The sequence below is a fragment of the Podarcis muralis genome, chromosome 5 (assembly GCF_964188315.1).
Source record: "Podarcis muralis chromosome 5, rPodMur119.hap1.1, whole genome shotgun sequence".
NCBI classification, from domain to species: Eukaryota; Metazoa; Chordata; class Lepidosauria; order Squamata; family Lacertidae; genus Podarcis; species Podarcis muralis.
The window spans coordinates 41,660,838-41,678,157 of NC_135659.1; the positions used below are offsets into that span (position 1 = coordinate 41,660,838).

Consider the following 17,320-nt stretch of genomic DNA (forward strand, 5'->3'; position numbering starts at 1 on the left):
CAACAATCTCTAGAGGACCACAGGTTGCTCACTGCTGATCTAGATGAAACACTTATTCATTTATAAGCTGAGAGGAATTTGTACCTACCACAGACAATGATTCTCACATGGAAACTCTTCACCCTCAGTTTCAGGGGAACATGGTCAGGAGAAGACATTTAAGCCTCCACTTCTCTATTATTATCATTTTGTATGCCTCAGCTTTAACAGCACAGTAAAATAGGTCTCGAACTGAGCCTCATATTAATCCCTGCTACAAACTGTCTTCTCCTTACCTAACTGATCACTTTTTTTGCCCCCACTAACAAAAAATAATATTGGGGGATAAGCAATTTTAAGATTTGACTCTATTTAGTTAATTTTAAAAGTACATGTGAGTAATGCTCAGTCATCTCCTCTGTTCTGGGTATGAAGACAATGTTATATCTGTCCAGAGTTTAAACCTTATAGTGAGAGAATCTCATCCTGTTGAAATATGAAACATCACAGGAATTGAAGGAGATGCCAAATTTGCCTGTCACATTTTCATGAGTGAAACAGACTTTTAATAGTTTTTCATTCCAGCAGAGAGAAAGGCAACAATATTTTACATCAAAACAAATCTACACATTATGTCAGAAGCATGTAATTAGAGGATCCCTAGGCACTGACAAATGTTTAGATTGTTTTCGCATTTCCTCAGGCATCCTTTTTTATTTTGCCAAAGCTGTGAAGTCACCAAGTAGGAAATACTGCATTAAAAATACAAATTATTACTGTGAGATATAACGTTCTTGTATCATCATAATCTTCTTCAACTATAACTACTATTTACTTCCTATTCATGGGGTACATGAAAGTATTCACACTACAGTACCTCACATATATTACCCCAGTAATGCTTACAATGGCCCAGTAAGGTAGGTTAGCATTAGGCTTCTGGGCAGATGGGGACTGAAGATGAGAGAAGAATGGTTTGTCTAAGTCCATCTAGTGAGTTTGTGGCTAAGGTGGGAGAGACCTAGCTCAGTGGAAGCAGGCAGGCTTTGTAGGCAGAAGGTCCTAAGTGAAATCTTTGGCATTTCCTGTTAAGAGGCTCAAGCAACAAGGTTGGAAAAAACCTGGTGGAGGCCCAGGAGAGCTAGTAAAAGTCAGAGTCAGAAGGTTGGGGAACCTTTATCCAGCGGGTCAAATCCTCTGAGGGCACCTGTCATATGATATTAGATGGATTAAAGTCCACTGGACAAAAACATGCGGACTTGTCTTTAGTGAATTGAAACATCAGCAAATGCAGGTCCTATTACAAAGGAAGTTGGGACTGCACTTCTGGTCATAAGCTCCTAATTGTTTATTAGAAGTGGGAATTGCATTCAGTGCTGTCTAAATTCCATGCTGACTGCATGTCCCCACTGCCTTTGGCATGGATTGGCTCCACCCAAAAGCAAGACTTGCATTTGGCCCTGAATTTAAACAGTGTCAAATGCAAGCCCCACTGCCAGCAAACACTTGCACCTTCCCAAATAATAATAATAATATTTTATTTATATCCCACCCATCTGGCTGGGCTACCCTAGCCACTCTGGGTGGCTCCCAACACACATAAAAACACAATAAAACATCAAACAATTCCTCCCTGGTAGCTGTGACCATCCCAAACAGGGTTTACTTGGTGTCATATGATGTCACATGAGTGACAAGTAGGTGTGGCTAGCCAAAAACAGCTATATGAGCCGAATCTAGCCCACAGGCTGGAGGCTTACCACCCCTGGGGTCGACAATACAGGTGTAGGTGAACAAATAATCTCACTTGGTATAAGACACATTCCTATGCTCTTAGCCATGAATTTGTCAGCTCACACTCACAGCCAACAGCTCTTTTAAACTCTTGCAATTAATTTGACTTTTCTTTTGAAATCCTATGTAACTATGGGGCTGCATAGAATGGGCGCACCTCTCTCTGGTCACTGGATGTACAATCAATGAAATCTTATGGCATTCCCTTCCTCTTTGACCAACAGTAGCCCCTATCTAAATATACCACACTTTAGCTTGCTTACTAAGCCTTCAAATCACTGGACCAGTTGAAGTCAAGTTGTATGTACAATAGCCGCTCCAAATAAAAGATTCTTTTCTGGAAGAATTATTATAAGTGGCTCCACATATGTGAAAATGTTTCATAGGATTCAGTCTCTTGAAAGACCAATCTTTAAAAAAAACTGGGCTGAGTCATAGGATCTGAATCACTTCTTTGAAGTGGGGATGGCAATTCTGTTGCATTATTAGTTTGAATTCAACAGTGGGTTCCTTTGATTACTCTTACCTCTAAAAGTTCATCTCCAGTGTGTAATCTTCCATCTTTCCCTGCAGGGCCATCTGTACTGATGCCCACGACAAAGATGCTCATGCGAGACCTGTCCTTGTTGCCAGCCAGGCTGAGTCCAAGTCCATTCTTGTCCTTTTCAAGTTCAATAATGTGCAATTCCCCGGGCAGATCTGCATATCTTTGCCTGATTTTTTCTATTAAAGAAGAGAGACAAACACACAATACTTAGGGAAGTAATTTCAGTGCAACTCATTGGTTTGTTCCATTTGTTTCCTGAGCTTCTAGTTTTGCAATTTAGTCACGCAATACTAAAAAGGTAGCATATTATGGATGAATTCTGCATACTGCCCCTTTATGTACTGCATCAGCCCATGCTGACCCCAATATGCCTTGTATTTTATACCACAGGAGTGCTTTGTTCCACAACATTTTAAGTCCTAGTTTCTTTTTTTAAAAAGCCCAGTCTGAACTATTGTTTGAAAGTGGCATGCAATAACAGCACAAGGTGAAAGCAATTAATCCATTCAAAGGAAAGAAATGAGATCATAAATATAGAACTGTACATTAAGCCTGCATCGCTGTCAGAGGTACAACTGTTCCACTGGGAGACTAGGTTAGCGGTACTGTACAATGTTAACTGTGAACAGTAAATGTTTCTATAGCAACAGCAGACCAAAGAACAGCTTGACAGAGGAGTAACTATCAAATTAAAGGACGGACATTGCTATCAAACCACAGGACAACGTTTCAATAGTTGAAAACTAATTCTGCATTTACAACCTGAAATTATCACACCACCTATTTTGCATCCATTCGTGCCTAGAGAAAGCAAAATCTGTCCTTAAAAAACAAGAACAACTTGCTTACTATGAAATAACATGGTATGGAGCAGCTAGTATTTCTATTTTCGTGTGTGTGTGTGTGTGTTTACATTGGAAGAAGGTGTGAGGGTGTGCGTTTGTGTCAGGATACACTGTGGCTCTTCTGTTTTGGCAGGCCTGCAGCAATTGCAAGCCAACTATGTAAATAAATGCATACATAAACAAATGCTTTTATGCAATGGTTTAGATATTCAGATGCTTCTCTCTCACACACACACTGGTTGATTATGTTTTAATGACTTTTAAGATTATATGTTGTGGTTTGTTTTGTTTGTTTGTTTAATCGGTCCCCTCAAGGCTACTTTTAAGAACCAAAAGTTGGGATAAAGGATTTTATAAATAAAATTATGGCAATTGCTGTATTCTGTAGGCCATTGCAGTTATCCCGATACTGCTCATAAGTGTGTGTTGGGGGAAGAATAATATTGAACATCTAGTGGCATGCCTAAGATCATCCAGTGACAGTGGCAAGATTTGAAATGGGACTTAGGACTCAGCTATACAGCTGCAAATAAAACGTTTTAAGCGCAATATACAATATGACACTAGATGGTAATGGTGAGCCTTATGGAAAATTCAATGTATTATTTTTTTTTAAATACATTTAAAAAAGCATTTTCAGAACGGTTTTTATATGTGTAGATTCCACCTCTATTTAGGTTTGCAACCTGTACTTAGCTGTATCAGCTCAGAACAGCTACTAAGATGGCTATCAATTTTGAGAGTTTGCTACATTTTTCTTAAATGGATGATTAGGTCAATCATATAGGATACGAAACTTAGAAAGAGTAAGCTTATTTTAATGACCAAATGGACAGATGCAGGTGTGAAACCCCTGGAAGCATGGGACAGCTCACCCCCTAATGAGAAAGGCATTTCTTGCTCCTCACTGTTTAGTCTACTGAATGGAAGGAAATTAAGATAAATAGTACACTGTCACAGTGAACGATACCAGATGATGGGCCCCTGGAAAGAAATGGGAAAGAAGAAACCAAATGTCTGCACTCATCTGTACTACAAAGAGTGTGGAAGATCTCTCAGGCTGAATGTGGACCGAGACACAAGGATCAGTTGAATGCCTTCCACTTATTTCTTCTTGTCCCCTACCCTTCTATACGTGCAAAAGTGCTCAGGTTGTCAATTGCTTATAAAAGGCCTTGCCATAGGCTGTGCAGTTGTTGCTCATTTGTTCAGCAGAAACATGACGTTTCCCTAAAACCCAGTGGCTTTATTGTGCTTGTTCAGAACTCAAATGACATGACTTTGTCATTTGGGGTGGGGGATTCAGGTATTCCTCTACCTAGTATATCTATTGCTCTCGTAATCCGTATGTAGAATACAACTGTGCACTAGATTCTAGTGACTAGACCATGAAAATGCACTGGGGTGAACTTTTCGTATTGCTAGCAATGTCTTACCACTTCCCTACACACCTCTGCGATTTGGCTGTTTGTTTGTTTGTCTGGTGTGTGTGAGCACGTAAATGTCATTGGTGCCCATGTGATTTATTGATGTGCTAACTTAACTCTGAAGCATCATGGCAAACATGCCACATCTATCTGTTTGATGCCTCTTGTTTGTTTCCTATTCAACTGCTCGTTCTTGCTTTTTTCAACCTCTTCTCCCCAAATCTGTTCTGCTGTTTTGGAAAACTTTGTTTTTGTTTTTGAAATATTTAAAATTCCTGGCATACAACTTCCATGCAGAAGGATCTATCCAGCCACATCTCCCCAAACAACAAGGCTGAAAACAGCAGCATGGCAAGGCTAGTGACTCTTCCCCTGAAATATTAAGTGCTGATCAGATATTGTTTTATTTAAATAATATCCCACCTTTCAACTTACAAAATGTTGACAAGGCTGCCAACAACACAATAATTAACAGCAGCAGCAATTAAAAAAGAAAAGAAAAGAAGCATAAAAGCAGTAACAGTAAACTGTGGGTATAGTAACAGTTGATACAGCAATGGAATTCTCTAATAAAAAGCTTGGGAAACTTAGCAGCATTTTTACACAGCACCTAAAAGTTAAAAAAATCAAATATACCGCCGGTGCTGGGTTTTTTTTTTTGAGCTTTCCACAACTGAGGTGCCACTATCAAGATACCAGCATCTTTCATCATCATCATCATCATCATCATCATCTCTCTTTTGGGAAAGCACTTGGAAATGGTTCTCAAAATAGATCTTAAGGAATTGGAAGGTTCATACAGTTAAGAGATAATGGGCTACATTGCTGGATCAGGGCTGCTGTGAACATAGTGCTAAAAATAACATGTATTTTCTCCTGAACTTTGGAAAGACCTCAGCTGCATCTTACCTCAATGGAATTACTGCTTCCATTGAAACATCTTGGAGGGAAAGCCAAGACTACAGGAGTAGGATTTTTCTTCATTTTTTAAAAAAATGTAACTTGAAGATGGATTCAAAATGCATTTATGTGTATCACTTGCTATTTCTCTAGCTAATAACTCACCACACAGCATGACACAATTGATCTAACTGCCTTGATTAAAATGTGTTACATACAAAGTTATATTAGGGGACCTTCTGTGACACTCAATTTAATAAATAATAGTATGTGTTTGGGGGAGGGGGTATTTGGTTGTACGTCAGTGAGCAACGCACATTTAATTCTATGTGCTTGAATTCAACAAACACCACTGAAAGCCTGTATTAAGAGCTCAGCTATGGACTTGTATATAATGATGTTAATAAACTAGTTTGCTTACGAACTCTGGTGTGGAGTCTGAATTCAATACTCTATTGAACAGGCAAAATATGTACAAATGTTTCAACACAAGCCTAATGTTCCGTCTAAGATAAGCCTTGGAAAAATTAAAGAAAAAATAGATGGATGCTGCTAATACATTTACACACCTGAAAGAAGCAGGGCACGGCTAGCTTAATTTTTCTATTTGCCCAGTATCAGAAAAAAAAGTTGGATGGCATAAATAAATGAGAAAAAAAGATAGTCCCCTGCCCGCTCCTCCCTGTACTCCCTGCTCCTATCCAATCCTCGAGTTTCTTTTAGCCATCCCGCTCTATTTCATAGTCTGAGAGGCAGCAAGCACAGAGGACAGAGCCTGATATTCACACAATGGCATAGGAAAGTAGTGGCGTAGAATGCAGGTACTGGCATTCTAATCTGCAGGGGCAAGAAAGGCAATGCATACGGAATGAGGAAGTGTAAACCAAGGGAAAGCTGCAGGTAGACACTCTGCTCACTGAGATAGGACTCGAGCAATCAGAAGGAAAACTGAAACCACTTTCTGGCCATTTCCTCACTCACTCAGCCAGCACATGTCGAACTTGTGTATATTGCAGTAGTATGCAATATGTAGAAATCTGCACACAAATAAGATTTCTTTCTCCCCCCCCCCCCAAAGAAAAAATTGATTAAGCACTTGTGTGAAGGACTATACTAGTTACAAAAACAAAGCTACATTGGTCCATAAGGAAAGAACCCTCCAAAACCTGCACCCTGGACAGTAACTTTAGTAGGACCAACAAAAATGATGCAAAATAGTGAGTGGACTTTTGAGTTGAAAAACTCTTTATCAGGCTAGATGTTACACAGAGCAAGAGTGGATTAGCAGGATGAGGCAGGGAACTATAAACTTAGCATGCTCTTGAAACCTTGATATATGCAGGCCTAGTATGAAGATTGCATTATGCATGCTGACAAGCTGCTTCCCTTTTAAAAGTAATGTTTCTTCCAGCTGGAGCTAAATGCTTCTAATTTAGAGTAATGAAAGGTCTGGACTGCAACAAGCTCCTCCTCTTACCAGTGCTTAGTGTTAAGTTGTGGGTGAACATATCAGACAACACAGCGATTCTTCAAACAGCTCTTGTTTATTCACAGGCCAGAACAGAACTGAACTGAAGGGTTCAGTCAGCCTGCTTATATAGAGCTCCACTACAATGCAACTGTAACTATTTTCTGTAACTATCCAATCACTGAACGTCACTTTCAATCCCTTATTTGCATATGTGGACCTGAGTGAAAACTATCTACAGTATCCCCCTGCTGGTCCAGGGTGAGAACTTCAGTACATAACACTTAGATACCTCTTGAAGGACAACTCTGTCCTCTAAATTACAGGTCAGAGTGCAAGCAAATCCTGGGGCTGTCATGAGCATAGCCAGGAAGGGGCAGCTGTCCCCCCCAGTCAATAAAAATACATAGCTAACTGAGGTTCTGCCCCCCGCCAATGCATTGTGTTAGTTATGCAATCAACAGACAAAGATCATCTGGATTTTCCTGTGGACTTTGTCTAACCCTAGGGTAGCTTGCTGGTTTTAGATCTTAACATGGATCACATTATCAGGCAATCATTCTGTACAAATATCTACTGCCTAAACAAATGCATTGCAGACAACTTTCAAATCCCATCATTCTCATTTTTGCTTCCTTTTCCTCTTTCGGCGGTATAATTTTTTTTTTTTTTTTAAGAATTCTGCTTAAGCAATGGAAAGCCAATTAGTACCTGTTTTTGCAAAGAATTCCATTATCTGTTTTCATTACCAGATACTTTACACAAGGCAATTGCAATTCTGTTGTTACATTGCAGAAAGGATATTGAGTGATTTGTTTTGTTTTGCTTAGCGCTATTAGAGCCATTTAATATCTAGTCAATGGTATGGCTTACATGAACGTCAACTGACAAATTGTGCAAAAGAAGTATTTTGTCAGACACTGAAGCATCACTTTCTAAAGCATCACATTTGGGAATAGCAAACATTCTCAAAAGATAAACACGAGCAAAAGGTGTTCTCCTCCCTTCATGCATTGATTCACAGTTTTATTGGCAGGTAATTATGTTTCTGAAGAGCAAACATGGAAGAAAAACAAAAGAGGTTACTGTGCTGCTCTTAACATTTTCTGCGTCTATTTGCGGGGTTAATCTACAGTCTGTGCTTCATGTTGCCTTGTTTAACCCTGAAACATGTAATAAAAATATAGATTTCTGAATGTGCCTTAATAGCTCAGAAGCAGAAAACAAGTGAATGCCAAACATAACTTTTAAAGCCTTACAATAGTTAAATAAATCCTGATTCTGACAAAATAACTTAAATGTTAAATGTTTAGCGACAACGGCAGCAAGACTTTTGTAGCCTGATGAAAAGCTTTTGAGTTGACTGGGACTTACTTCCAAAAATACATGTAAAGGATGACTGTGATGTTGACATCCAAGTCACATGATCTCTCAAACAAAAGATAAAGTTAAGTTCTCTGGTATTTGTTGAACTGCTTTCAAGATAAGGCTTTTGGAGCAGTTGGACAAGTGCAGCATTTTTTTAAAAAAACAACAACATACCAAACAGTTGTGTTTTATTATGATTAGTTAGAATAGCAAGACATTAGACCAAGGTCACTAACCTTTTTGGACTACTGGTCCCAGTTTGAACTCTGATGCAGATCTGGGGGTGCCAGCCACAAAATGGCTGCTATACAGGGGATGTAACACAAAATGGCTACCACAGGGAGTGGGGCATAAGACAACCACCCATGACAAACTAATGCTCACCATGGGAAGTCAGCTAGTCCCAGTTATGGAGATCATACACAGTGATGCTTTTGCTGCCTAATAGCAACAGGGAGCATTCTTCAGAACCAGGAATAATATACAAGGCGGCCACATCACTTTTGTTTCACACAATTGCCTAGAAGGTACTTGCACATTTTGCATAGTAACTTTCTATCCAGGAGGGCTAGAGACTTACCTTTTTTATAATAACTAACTAACTAACTAACTAACTAACTAACTAACTAACTAACTAACTTCTTGGTTACCTGCCCACACTGAAAGCCCTCATGGGCTTAAATTCTTTAGACTGTATTATATTCTCTTTTTTACAGTTGTGCTCAGCTGGGATCAGGAATGTGGAAGGCACAATTTTAAATCACAAATACGCCTAAAAGCCAGGCAGCTCCAAGAGTTTCCTACTTTTCCTTACTCTATCCAAGCTCCTGAAAAGGGAACAATCACCAAGAATTGTGCTTTTGGATTACGCTAGACATTTGCTATGCAAGATGGCATTCTTGACTACTATTAAAGACTGAAAGAAAATAATGGCATCTTGTCATAGTAGCTGGAGCTCTAGTTATCCATGTGATACCGCTCTGCCCCTCCCCAAATTTTGTATCATCTCATTAGATCACTCTAATTTGCATTTGAGGGAAATGAATGAATCCTACTTGACCACAATAAAATTCTCTAATATCAATGGGCTGGAGGTAAGTTAAGGTAAGATGTATTAATTTATGAAATTTTCTGCCCTATGTTAATGAGCATAAGTGGGCTGACATGTCTGCCTCAATAACCAGCCCTCCATGCAGAGAGACAAGGGGGCATGGAATCACAGCACTGCTATTTCACGTTCTTCATTCAGTATTTATCCACCTTCAATGTGTGGCTTGCATGCACAATTACAGGACCAATCTTGCGTATCAAATGATTCATACCTTTCTTAGTTTCACTTCTTTGAAATGAGCACAGGGCTAATCACAGGGCTGTGAAGCTAGTGCATCTAATTCTCTGATTATAGCTTACAAGTCCCTAAATGGAGCATATTAAAAAGATGCAATTTAACAAATTGGGGTTTAGAATTTCCTTAGCACCGAAACAATGAGAAACAGAACTGTTCATCTTTCCTAATATCTCCTAGAACCTTATCTTAGGATAACACAAAATTTGAATTAAAAAATCTTGACAACTATCAAAAGAAGTAACTAACCCAAGAAAAGGCAATTTATGTTGCTCTCCTCCCACTCACTGAATACACACCACGAGATTTCTGCACCTCAATTAAAAAAGGACAGATGGACCCCTGTGACTTGAATATACAAGTAGCATACAAGAAGTTAAAACAGAAAATATAATGGAACCACTTGTCCTCCCACAAAGGCTCATGAGTTGTTCCCAAATATAAAATCAGCAAATGCTTGGAAGTTACTAAAAAACAACATATATCCAGGATACTTTTGCCTAGTAGCCAGTGGTGAAGCTGCATGCTCTGGCACCGGGGGTGGAGAGCAGACAGGGGCGTGGCTGGCACGCATCCCCTGGGCATGGTGTGCGTCCTGGGGGCGTGGCGCCTGCGGGGGCATAGCGCCTGGCACGGTGGGAGGGTGTGCGGCGTATGTCCAGGGCGGCGGCCGTGATGGTACCCCCTTCCCCAATGGTGCCGGGGGCAGTGCACTCCCCCCCGTTCCTCCGCCAGTGCTAGTAGCTTGATGAAACGTTCTTGAGATGGACAAGAAGCTAACAAGAGTTTGATTCTCACTTCTCTGAGCTTTGCAGGATTGCAGTGTAACAGGGCACTGTGACCCAATGTATTTCCCTTAGCATGAAAGCTAGAAGCGGCAGGGCGGGGAGATGGAAAATGTCACAGAATCATAGAATTGTAGAATTGGAAGGGACCACAAAGATCACAGCTAGTGACCCGGGGTCAGCAAACTTTTTCAGCAGGGGGCCTGGTACACTGTCCCTCAGACCTTGTGGGGGGCCGGATTATATTTTTTTTTGGGGGGGGGGATTGAACGAATTGCTATGCCCCACAAATAAACCAGAGATGCATTTTAAATAAAAGGACACATTCTACTCATGTAAAAACACGCTGATTCCAGGACTGTCCGTGGGCCTGATTCAGAAGACGATTGGGCCAGATCTGGCCCCCGGGCCTTAGTTTGCCTACCCATGATGCTAGTCCAACCCCCTGCAATGCAGGAATCTTTTGCCCAACGTGGACTCAAATCCACGACCCTGAAATTAAGAGATTATACTTTCTTCACTGTTCTCATCAGGGACACAAACCAGAGAGTGTTTTGTGGCTCTGTATTTCACGAAAGGCCTGTCTGCTTAATGGGGTTGTGAACACCATCTCGTCTGCTTCCTAACAGTCCTGCCTTTCTTGCCTCTTTGATGCCACCTGGTCAAATGCCAGTGGGCCTTTGCTGCTCTTGCAAACAGGTCAGCTGCCTGGCACCAGACTTCTAAGACACCTGAGGACAAAATTCAGAACCAGGAATAATGCATCCTCTGGATGCCATTGCAAGCTTTGAAAGACCTAAGCCAGGCAGGCTTGAAGGCAGTCACCATTTGTGACTTAGAAGGTGACAGAAAATACAAGAAGCAGCAGGCTCATCATCACGACTACCCGCTTCCCCCACATGTTTCCTTTCCTAAGGAGGGCTGCTATCTCATACATATTTAGCTGTTCAGCTGGCTGCTTGTGAGCATCAACACAACTGCCACAATGCAAGAATGCTCTGGGTGCCGTGTTTTAAGAATGACAAAATGAACTGGTCAATGAAGATGATCAGCAGTATGGAAAGCAAATCCTATGAGGCAGGTTTGAAGGAGCTGTGTATGTTTAGCCTGGAGCAAAGAAGACTGAAGGGTGGGATCACAATCTTGACAGCATTCTTCAAATATCCCAGGGAGTGTCACAACAGTTGTAGCCAACTAAGTTCCATTCAAGAGCAGACTCACTGAAATGCATAGACCTAAGTTAGTCCTGCCTAATAACTTCAATGGTCTAGTCCAAGTAGAAATAACCATGGGTACAACCCACATTCTCTACTGTCCTAGAGAGCAGGATTAGAGCTAATGAGCTTAAGCTAAGTTATTTAGGCATTAACCCACTCAGTTAACCACACCATCTGGGTGGTACAGGCAACCTTATTGACTATAGGAGCATTTCAACAATCTAACTATTAACTTTCTGAAGACTAGACAACCAATTCTTGGGGGTGGTCTGTCTAGATTTCCTGCGTGAAGAAGGAGTCGCACCTACCCTTTGATCCCATCTCCTCTGGGCATTTAGTTATTCATGCAGAGTAACAACTGCTGAGTGTAGAGAGCTTCCACACCATCAAAAAACCCTGCAGTGCTACATACTTAAAAATAAGGGAATTGGGAAGAAGAAGAAGAGTTTGGATTTGATATCCTGCTTTATCACTACCCTAAGGAGTCTCAAAGCAGCTAACAATCTCCTTTCCCTTCTTCCCCCACAACAGACACCCTGTGAGGTGGGTGGGGCTGAGAGACTTCAGAGAAGTATGACTAGCCCAAGGTCACCCAGCAGCTGCATGTGGAGGAGTGGGGAATCGAACCCAGTTCACCAGATTACGAGTCTACCACTCTTAACCACTACACCATACTGTACACATTGGGAAAAGAGCTGCCTACATGTTTTTTATCCACTTCCTCACTGCTAATAAAGGGACAGATGCTTTAGGTAGATTAGGAAAGAAACAGAGCAGGCTGATTGTTGATCACCATCCTGACAGCACTGATTAAATATGAGAATGATGAAGACATCCCCCTTCCCCCGATAAAATCCTGCATTAATGACATAAGCAGCTGGATAAGCAGTTCCAAGGGCAGAATTGAGCTGAGAGGAGGAGTATTTTGAACAAAAAGACACACATACACGGTTGCCCCAAAAGTTCAAATACATTCTTAAAAGCTAGAAATGCAAAATCCTCCCAAATTAAACAGTGAGAGCCCATATATGATTCCTACAATTCATCATCACTTTGTAGAGACAGAGGCATTAAGCTATTTAATTCACCAATGAGTAGTTTTAAGGAGAAAACGAGATTCTGAATTGCACAGAAATCTTCAACACGTAAGATTACATATTCAGAGCACAAGGACCATCCAAAACAATTGCATACTGAATTAAATTGATGTTGTGAGCTGTCTTGGGGGACTAAGGAGATGCCAAGAAATAGGATGAAAATAAAACGAAGGGTTCTCTGTAAGTCAACAGTTTGTATTATCTTTAAATTACTAATTGACATTACAGACTATTTTATCCTATGCAGTTTAGATTTTTGATCAACCAAAAAGGGCCCAATTTTACCAATGTTATGTCTATATTTCTGTGAAATCAGAAAGGGTTTGGTCATTGCTTTGTGTCATAGCAATTGCCCCTGGGGAAATATCTATGAACACTTCACCAGGAGTAAACATTTCTGACCATGTAAAAAAACAACAATAGGGCAGACATACCCATCTGCCAAGCAGTATAACTTCTAATGACCCATGTCTGTCATCCTTGAGAAATCTCAGTGCGTTCTGGCATAATCACTCAATAAGCCCTATGTAGGTCAAGGTGTCCTCAATGCCAAGGTACCACAATATTATTGTTACCAAAATTACGTTTTAATGAATGAAACTTCATCACAAATAACTAGACACATCCCTTACTATTGCATAGGACTACATGTTCCGCAAAGCCCCATTTGTTGAGAATTGAGAACTTAAGCAAATGAAAACCAGTGCATTGCAGTGCTCTTCGTGCTACAGAACTCTTTGTTTTGCCCAGAGAGCACCAAGCAGTCAGTATCCTCTGTATACAAATAGTCTGAGATGGTTCAAGACAGGATACAAAGCCATGGTCCAAAGCCATGGCAATACTACACAATAGCGGAAAGTATAGATTTTGTCATAATTTTTCTCTTTCTCCACAGAGCATCAGCAAGCATGTTCAGCAACAATGGTGATGCATTTACAGTGGTACCTTGGTTTACGAACTTAATCCGTTCCGGAAGTCCATTCTTAAACCAAGGAGTGCTTTCCCATAGCGGCGGGGGGACTCAATTTACAAATGGAACACACTTAAGAGGAAGCAAAACATGTTCTGCTTCCAAGGCAAAGTTCGCAAACCAAAACACCTGCTTCCAGGTTTGCAGCGTTCTTAATCTAAGTTGTTCATAAACTAAGCTGTTCTTAAACCAAGGTACCACTGTATTAGTATTTTAAACTACTCCAGGCTACCTTTAAGGGCAGTTTATAGCAAAGAATGCAAGACACACAAAAAACCTACAAAATTAATTAAAACATATATATATATATATATATATATATACATACACACACACACACACACACACACACACACACATATATATATATATATACATATATATATATATAATCTAGCCCCAAAATGCAACGAAGAGCCATTAGCAGTCTAATGAAATGGAACTCAAGAAATACAAATGCATCTTTAGAGGCTTCCCCTAGGCCTGTAATAACCAGGCCTGGCAGACCCTAGATGGGAGTGCATTCCACAGGTATGAGGCCACTGCAGAAGAGGCTCTTCCCTTGTGCCCAGCAATCTGTTTCAAAGGCAGTCATGTGAGAAAGCCCCTTTTTGGGAATCTTAAAAGGGCAGGGTGGTTATAATATGGATAAAGATGATGCTTCCATTAGACTCAAACTGTTGAAGGCCTTAAAAGGTTAAAACCAGCATTTTAAATTGAGGAATGAATGCCTAACCCCCAACCCCAGTACTGGGTGGCTTCATCCCACACCATCTCAAATTCAAAGTCCAATATAGAGTGCATTACACTAGGCCACACTGGACATCACAGGCAGAGGCAAAGTCAGATTACTCCAGATAGGTCTGCAACTGGTGTACCAGACTAAACTAGAAAAAGCTATTCCTGGACACTACCTGAGCTTCCCCAATTAGCACTGAGTCCAGGAAGATTGCCATACAGTGCACAACTTAGTTCGTTTAGGAGGAGTGAAACACTAGTTAAAACCACTTGTAAACCTTCAGTCAACTTAAGATAGTTTCCCTACCCACTGCCCTAACTGGATTAAGTCTCATCCTTTAACCCTTGCCCATCCTATAACCACCTTCAGAAACTGGTTCAATAATTCAGCCACATGTTCTTTGAACCTAGTGGTGCCCCACAAAGAAATCAAAGAAAGGCCCTTCTCTTTGGTGAAGACTTTTAGCCAGATGTTTTGAGGAGAGCAGATGATACAGCCATTTGTTGGATGTGTGCTTCACCAGCTGCATTAGTGTTGTACACTGCACTACTGCTTATAAAATGACTGTTTTTAAAAGTTTTAATTGTTTGTACTCTCCTCTAACCAGCCCAGAGATCTATTTCATTAATAATAATAATAATAATAATAATAATTTATTATTTGTACCCCGCCCATCTGGCTGGGTTTCCCCAGCCACTCTGGGCGGCTTCCAACAAAGATAAAAAAAACACTAAAATGTCACATATTAAAAACTTCCCTGAACAGGGCTGCCTTCAGATGTCTTCTGAATGTCAGGTAGTTGTTTATCGCTTTGACATCTGATGGGAGGGCGTTCCACAGGACGGGCGCCACTACCGAGAAGGCCCTCTGCCTGGTTCCCTGTAACTTGACCTCTCGTAGTGAGGGAACCGCCAGAAGGCCCTCGGAGCTGGACCTCAGTGTCCGGGCAGAACGATGGGGGTGGAGACGCTCCTTCAGATATACTGGACCAAGGCCGTTTAGGGCTTTAAAGGTCAGCACCAACACTTTGAATTGTGCTCGGAAACTTACTGGGAGCCAATGTAGGTCTTTCAAGACCGGTGTTATATGGTCTCGGCGGCCGCACCCAGTCACCAGTCTAGCTGCCGCATTCTGGATTAGTTGTAGTTTCCGGGTCACCTTCAAAGGTAGCCCCACGTAGAGCGCATTGCAGTAGTCCAAGCGGGAGATAACCAGAGCATGTACCACTCTGGCGAGACAGTCCGCAGGCAGATAGGGTCTCAGCCTACGTACCAGATGGAGCTGGTAAACAGCTGCCCTGGATACAGATTTGACCTGTGCCTCCATGGACAGCTGTGAGTCCAAAATGACTCCCAGGCTGCGCACCTGGTCCTTCAGGGGCACAGTTACCCCATTCAGGACCAGGGAATCCTCCACACCTGCCCGCCTCCTGTCCCCCAAAAACAGTACTTCTGTCTTGTCGGGATTCAACCTCAATCTGTTAGCCGCCATCCATCCTCCAACCGCCTCCAGGCACTCACACAGGACATTCACCGCCTTCACTGGTTCTGATTTAAAAGAGAGGTAGAGCTGGGTATCATCCGCATACTGATGAACACCCAGCCCAAACCTCCTGATGATCTCTCCCAGTGGCTGCATGTAAATGTTGAAAAGCATGGGGGAGAGGACAGAGCCCTGAGGCACCCCACAAGTGAGGGCCCAGGGGTCTGAACACTCATCCCCCACCACCACTTTCTGAACACGGCCCAGGAGGAAGGAGCGGAACCACTGTATGACAGTGCCCCCAGCTCCCAGCCCCTCAAGACGGTTCAGAAGGATGTTATGGTCGATGGTATCAAACGCCGCTGAGAGATCCAGCAGAACTAGGAAACAGCTCTCACCTTTGTCCCTAGCCCGCCGGAGATCATCAACCAGTGCGACCAAGGCAGTTTCAGTCCCATGATGAGGCCTGAATCCCGACTGGAAGGGATCCAAATGGTCCGCTTCTTCCAGGCGTGCCTGGAGTTGTTCAGCAACCACTCGCTCAATCACCTTGCCCAAGAATGGAAGATTTGAGACTGGGCGATAATTGGCCATCGTGGCCGCATCTAAAGATGGTTTTTTAAGAAGCGGTTTAATAACCGCCTCTTTCAGCGGGTCTGGGAAGGCTCCCTCACGGAGGGAAGCATTCACCACCCCACGAAGCCCATCGCCCAGTCCTTCCCGGCATTAAGGGCAGGTTTATACACTGAAGTAAATAAATATAGATATTACAAAAGCTATTAGCCAAAATAGCCCACTGTAAACAACAGGTTATGAGGCAGCTTGTGATGTGGGATGAACTGCAAGGAGTGTTTTCATGCCTTGCTTGTTGGCTTCTGGCTGGTTTAAAAAAAACAAAAAACAAGTTGCAAGATTAGCTAGGACTTTGCTCTGACCCAGCAGCACTCTCACAATCTAGTATCAGATTGTCTTTCTGCACAGAAATAACTCTTTAATTCTGCTGTAATGCAGGTAACCCATCATGCTGAAAAACATAAACATGACACTTCCCAAAAAACTGAGCTGTACAAATTTGCAATGTGACCTTTGTTATTGTATAGGTTACATGCAGGAACTGATCCCCTGTGCAGCTCCATCATTACTTCTAATTGTTTTCAGAAAAGATGCTCCTCAAAATACTTGATAATAATAATAATAATAATAATAATAATAATAATTTATTATTTGTACCCCGCCCATCTGGCTGGGTTTCCCCAGCCACTCTGGGCGGCTTCCAACAAAGATAAAAAATACACTAAAATGTCACATATTAAAAACTTCCCTGAACAGGGCTGCCTTCAGATGTCTTCTGAATGTC

General features: G+C 41.7%; 1 protein-coding gene across 12 annotated transcripts in view; it reads right to left on the reverse strand.

Annotated features, from left to right (window-relative positions):
* PATJ (PATJ crumbs cell polarity complex component) overlaps window positions 1–17,320 on the reverse strand; it is a 150,872-nt gene that overhangs the window by 58,276 nt on the left and 75,276 nt on the right. For all 12 annotated transcript variants that reach the window (XM_077928678.1, XM_077928676.1, XM_077928675.1 and 9 more), the window contains one exon: window positions 2,300–2,496. In XM_077928678.1, the coding sequence (XP_077784804.1) occupies window positions 2,300–2,496 (197 nt within the window). The remainder of the gene's footprint in view (window positions 1–2,299; window positions 2,497–17,320) is intronic.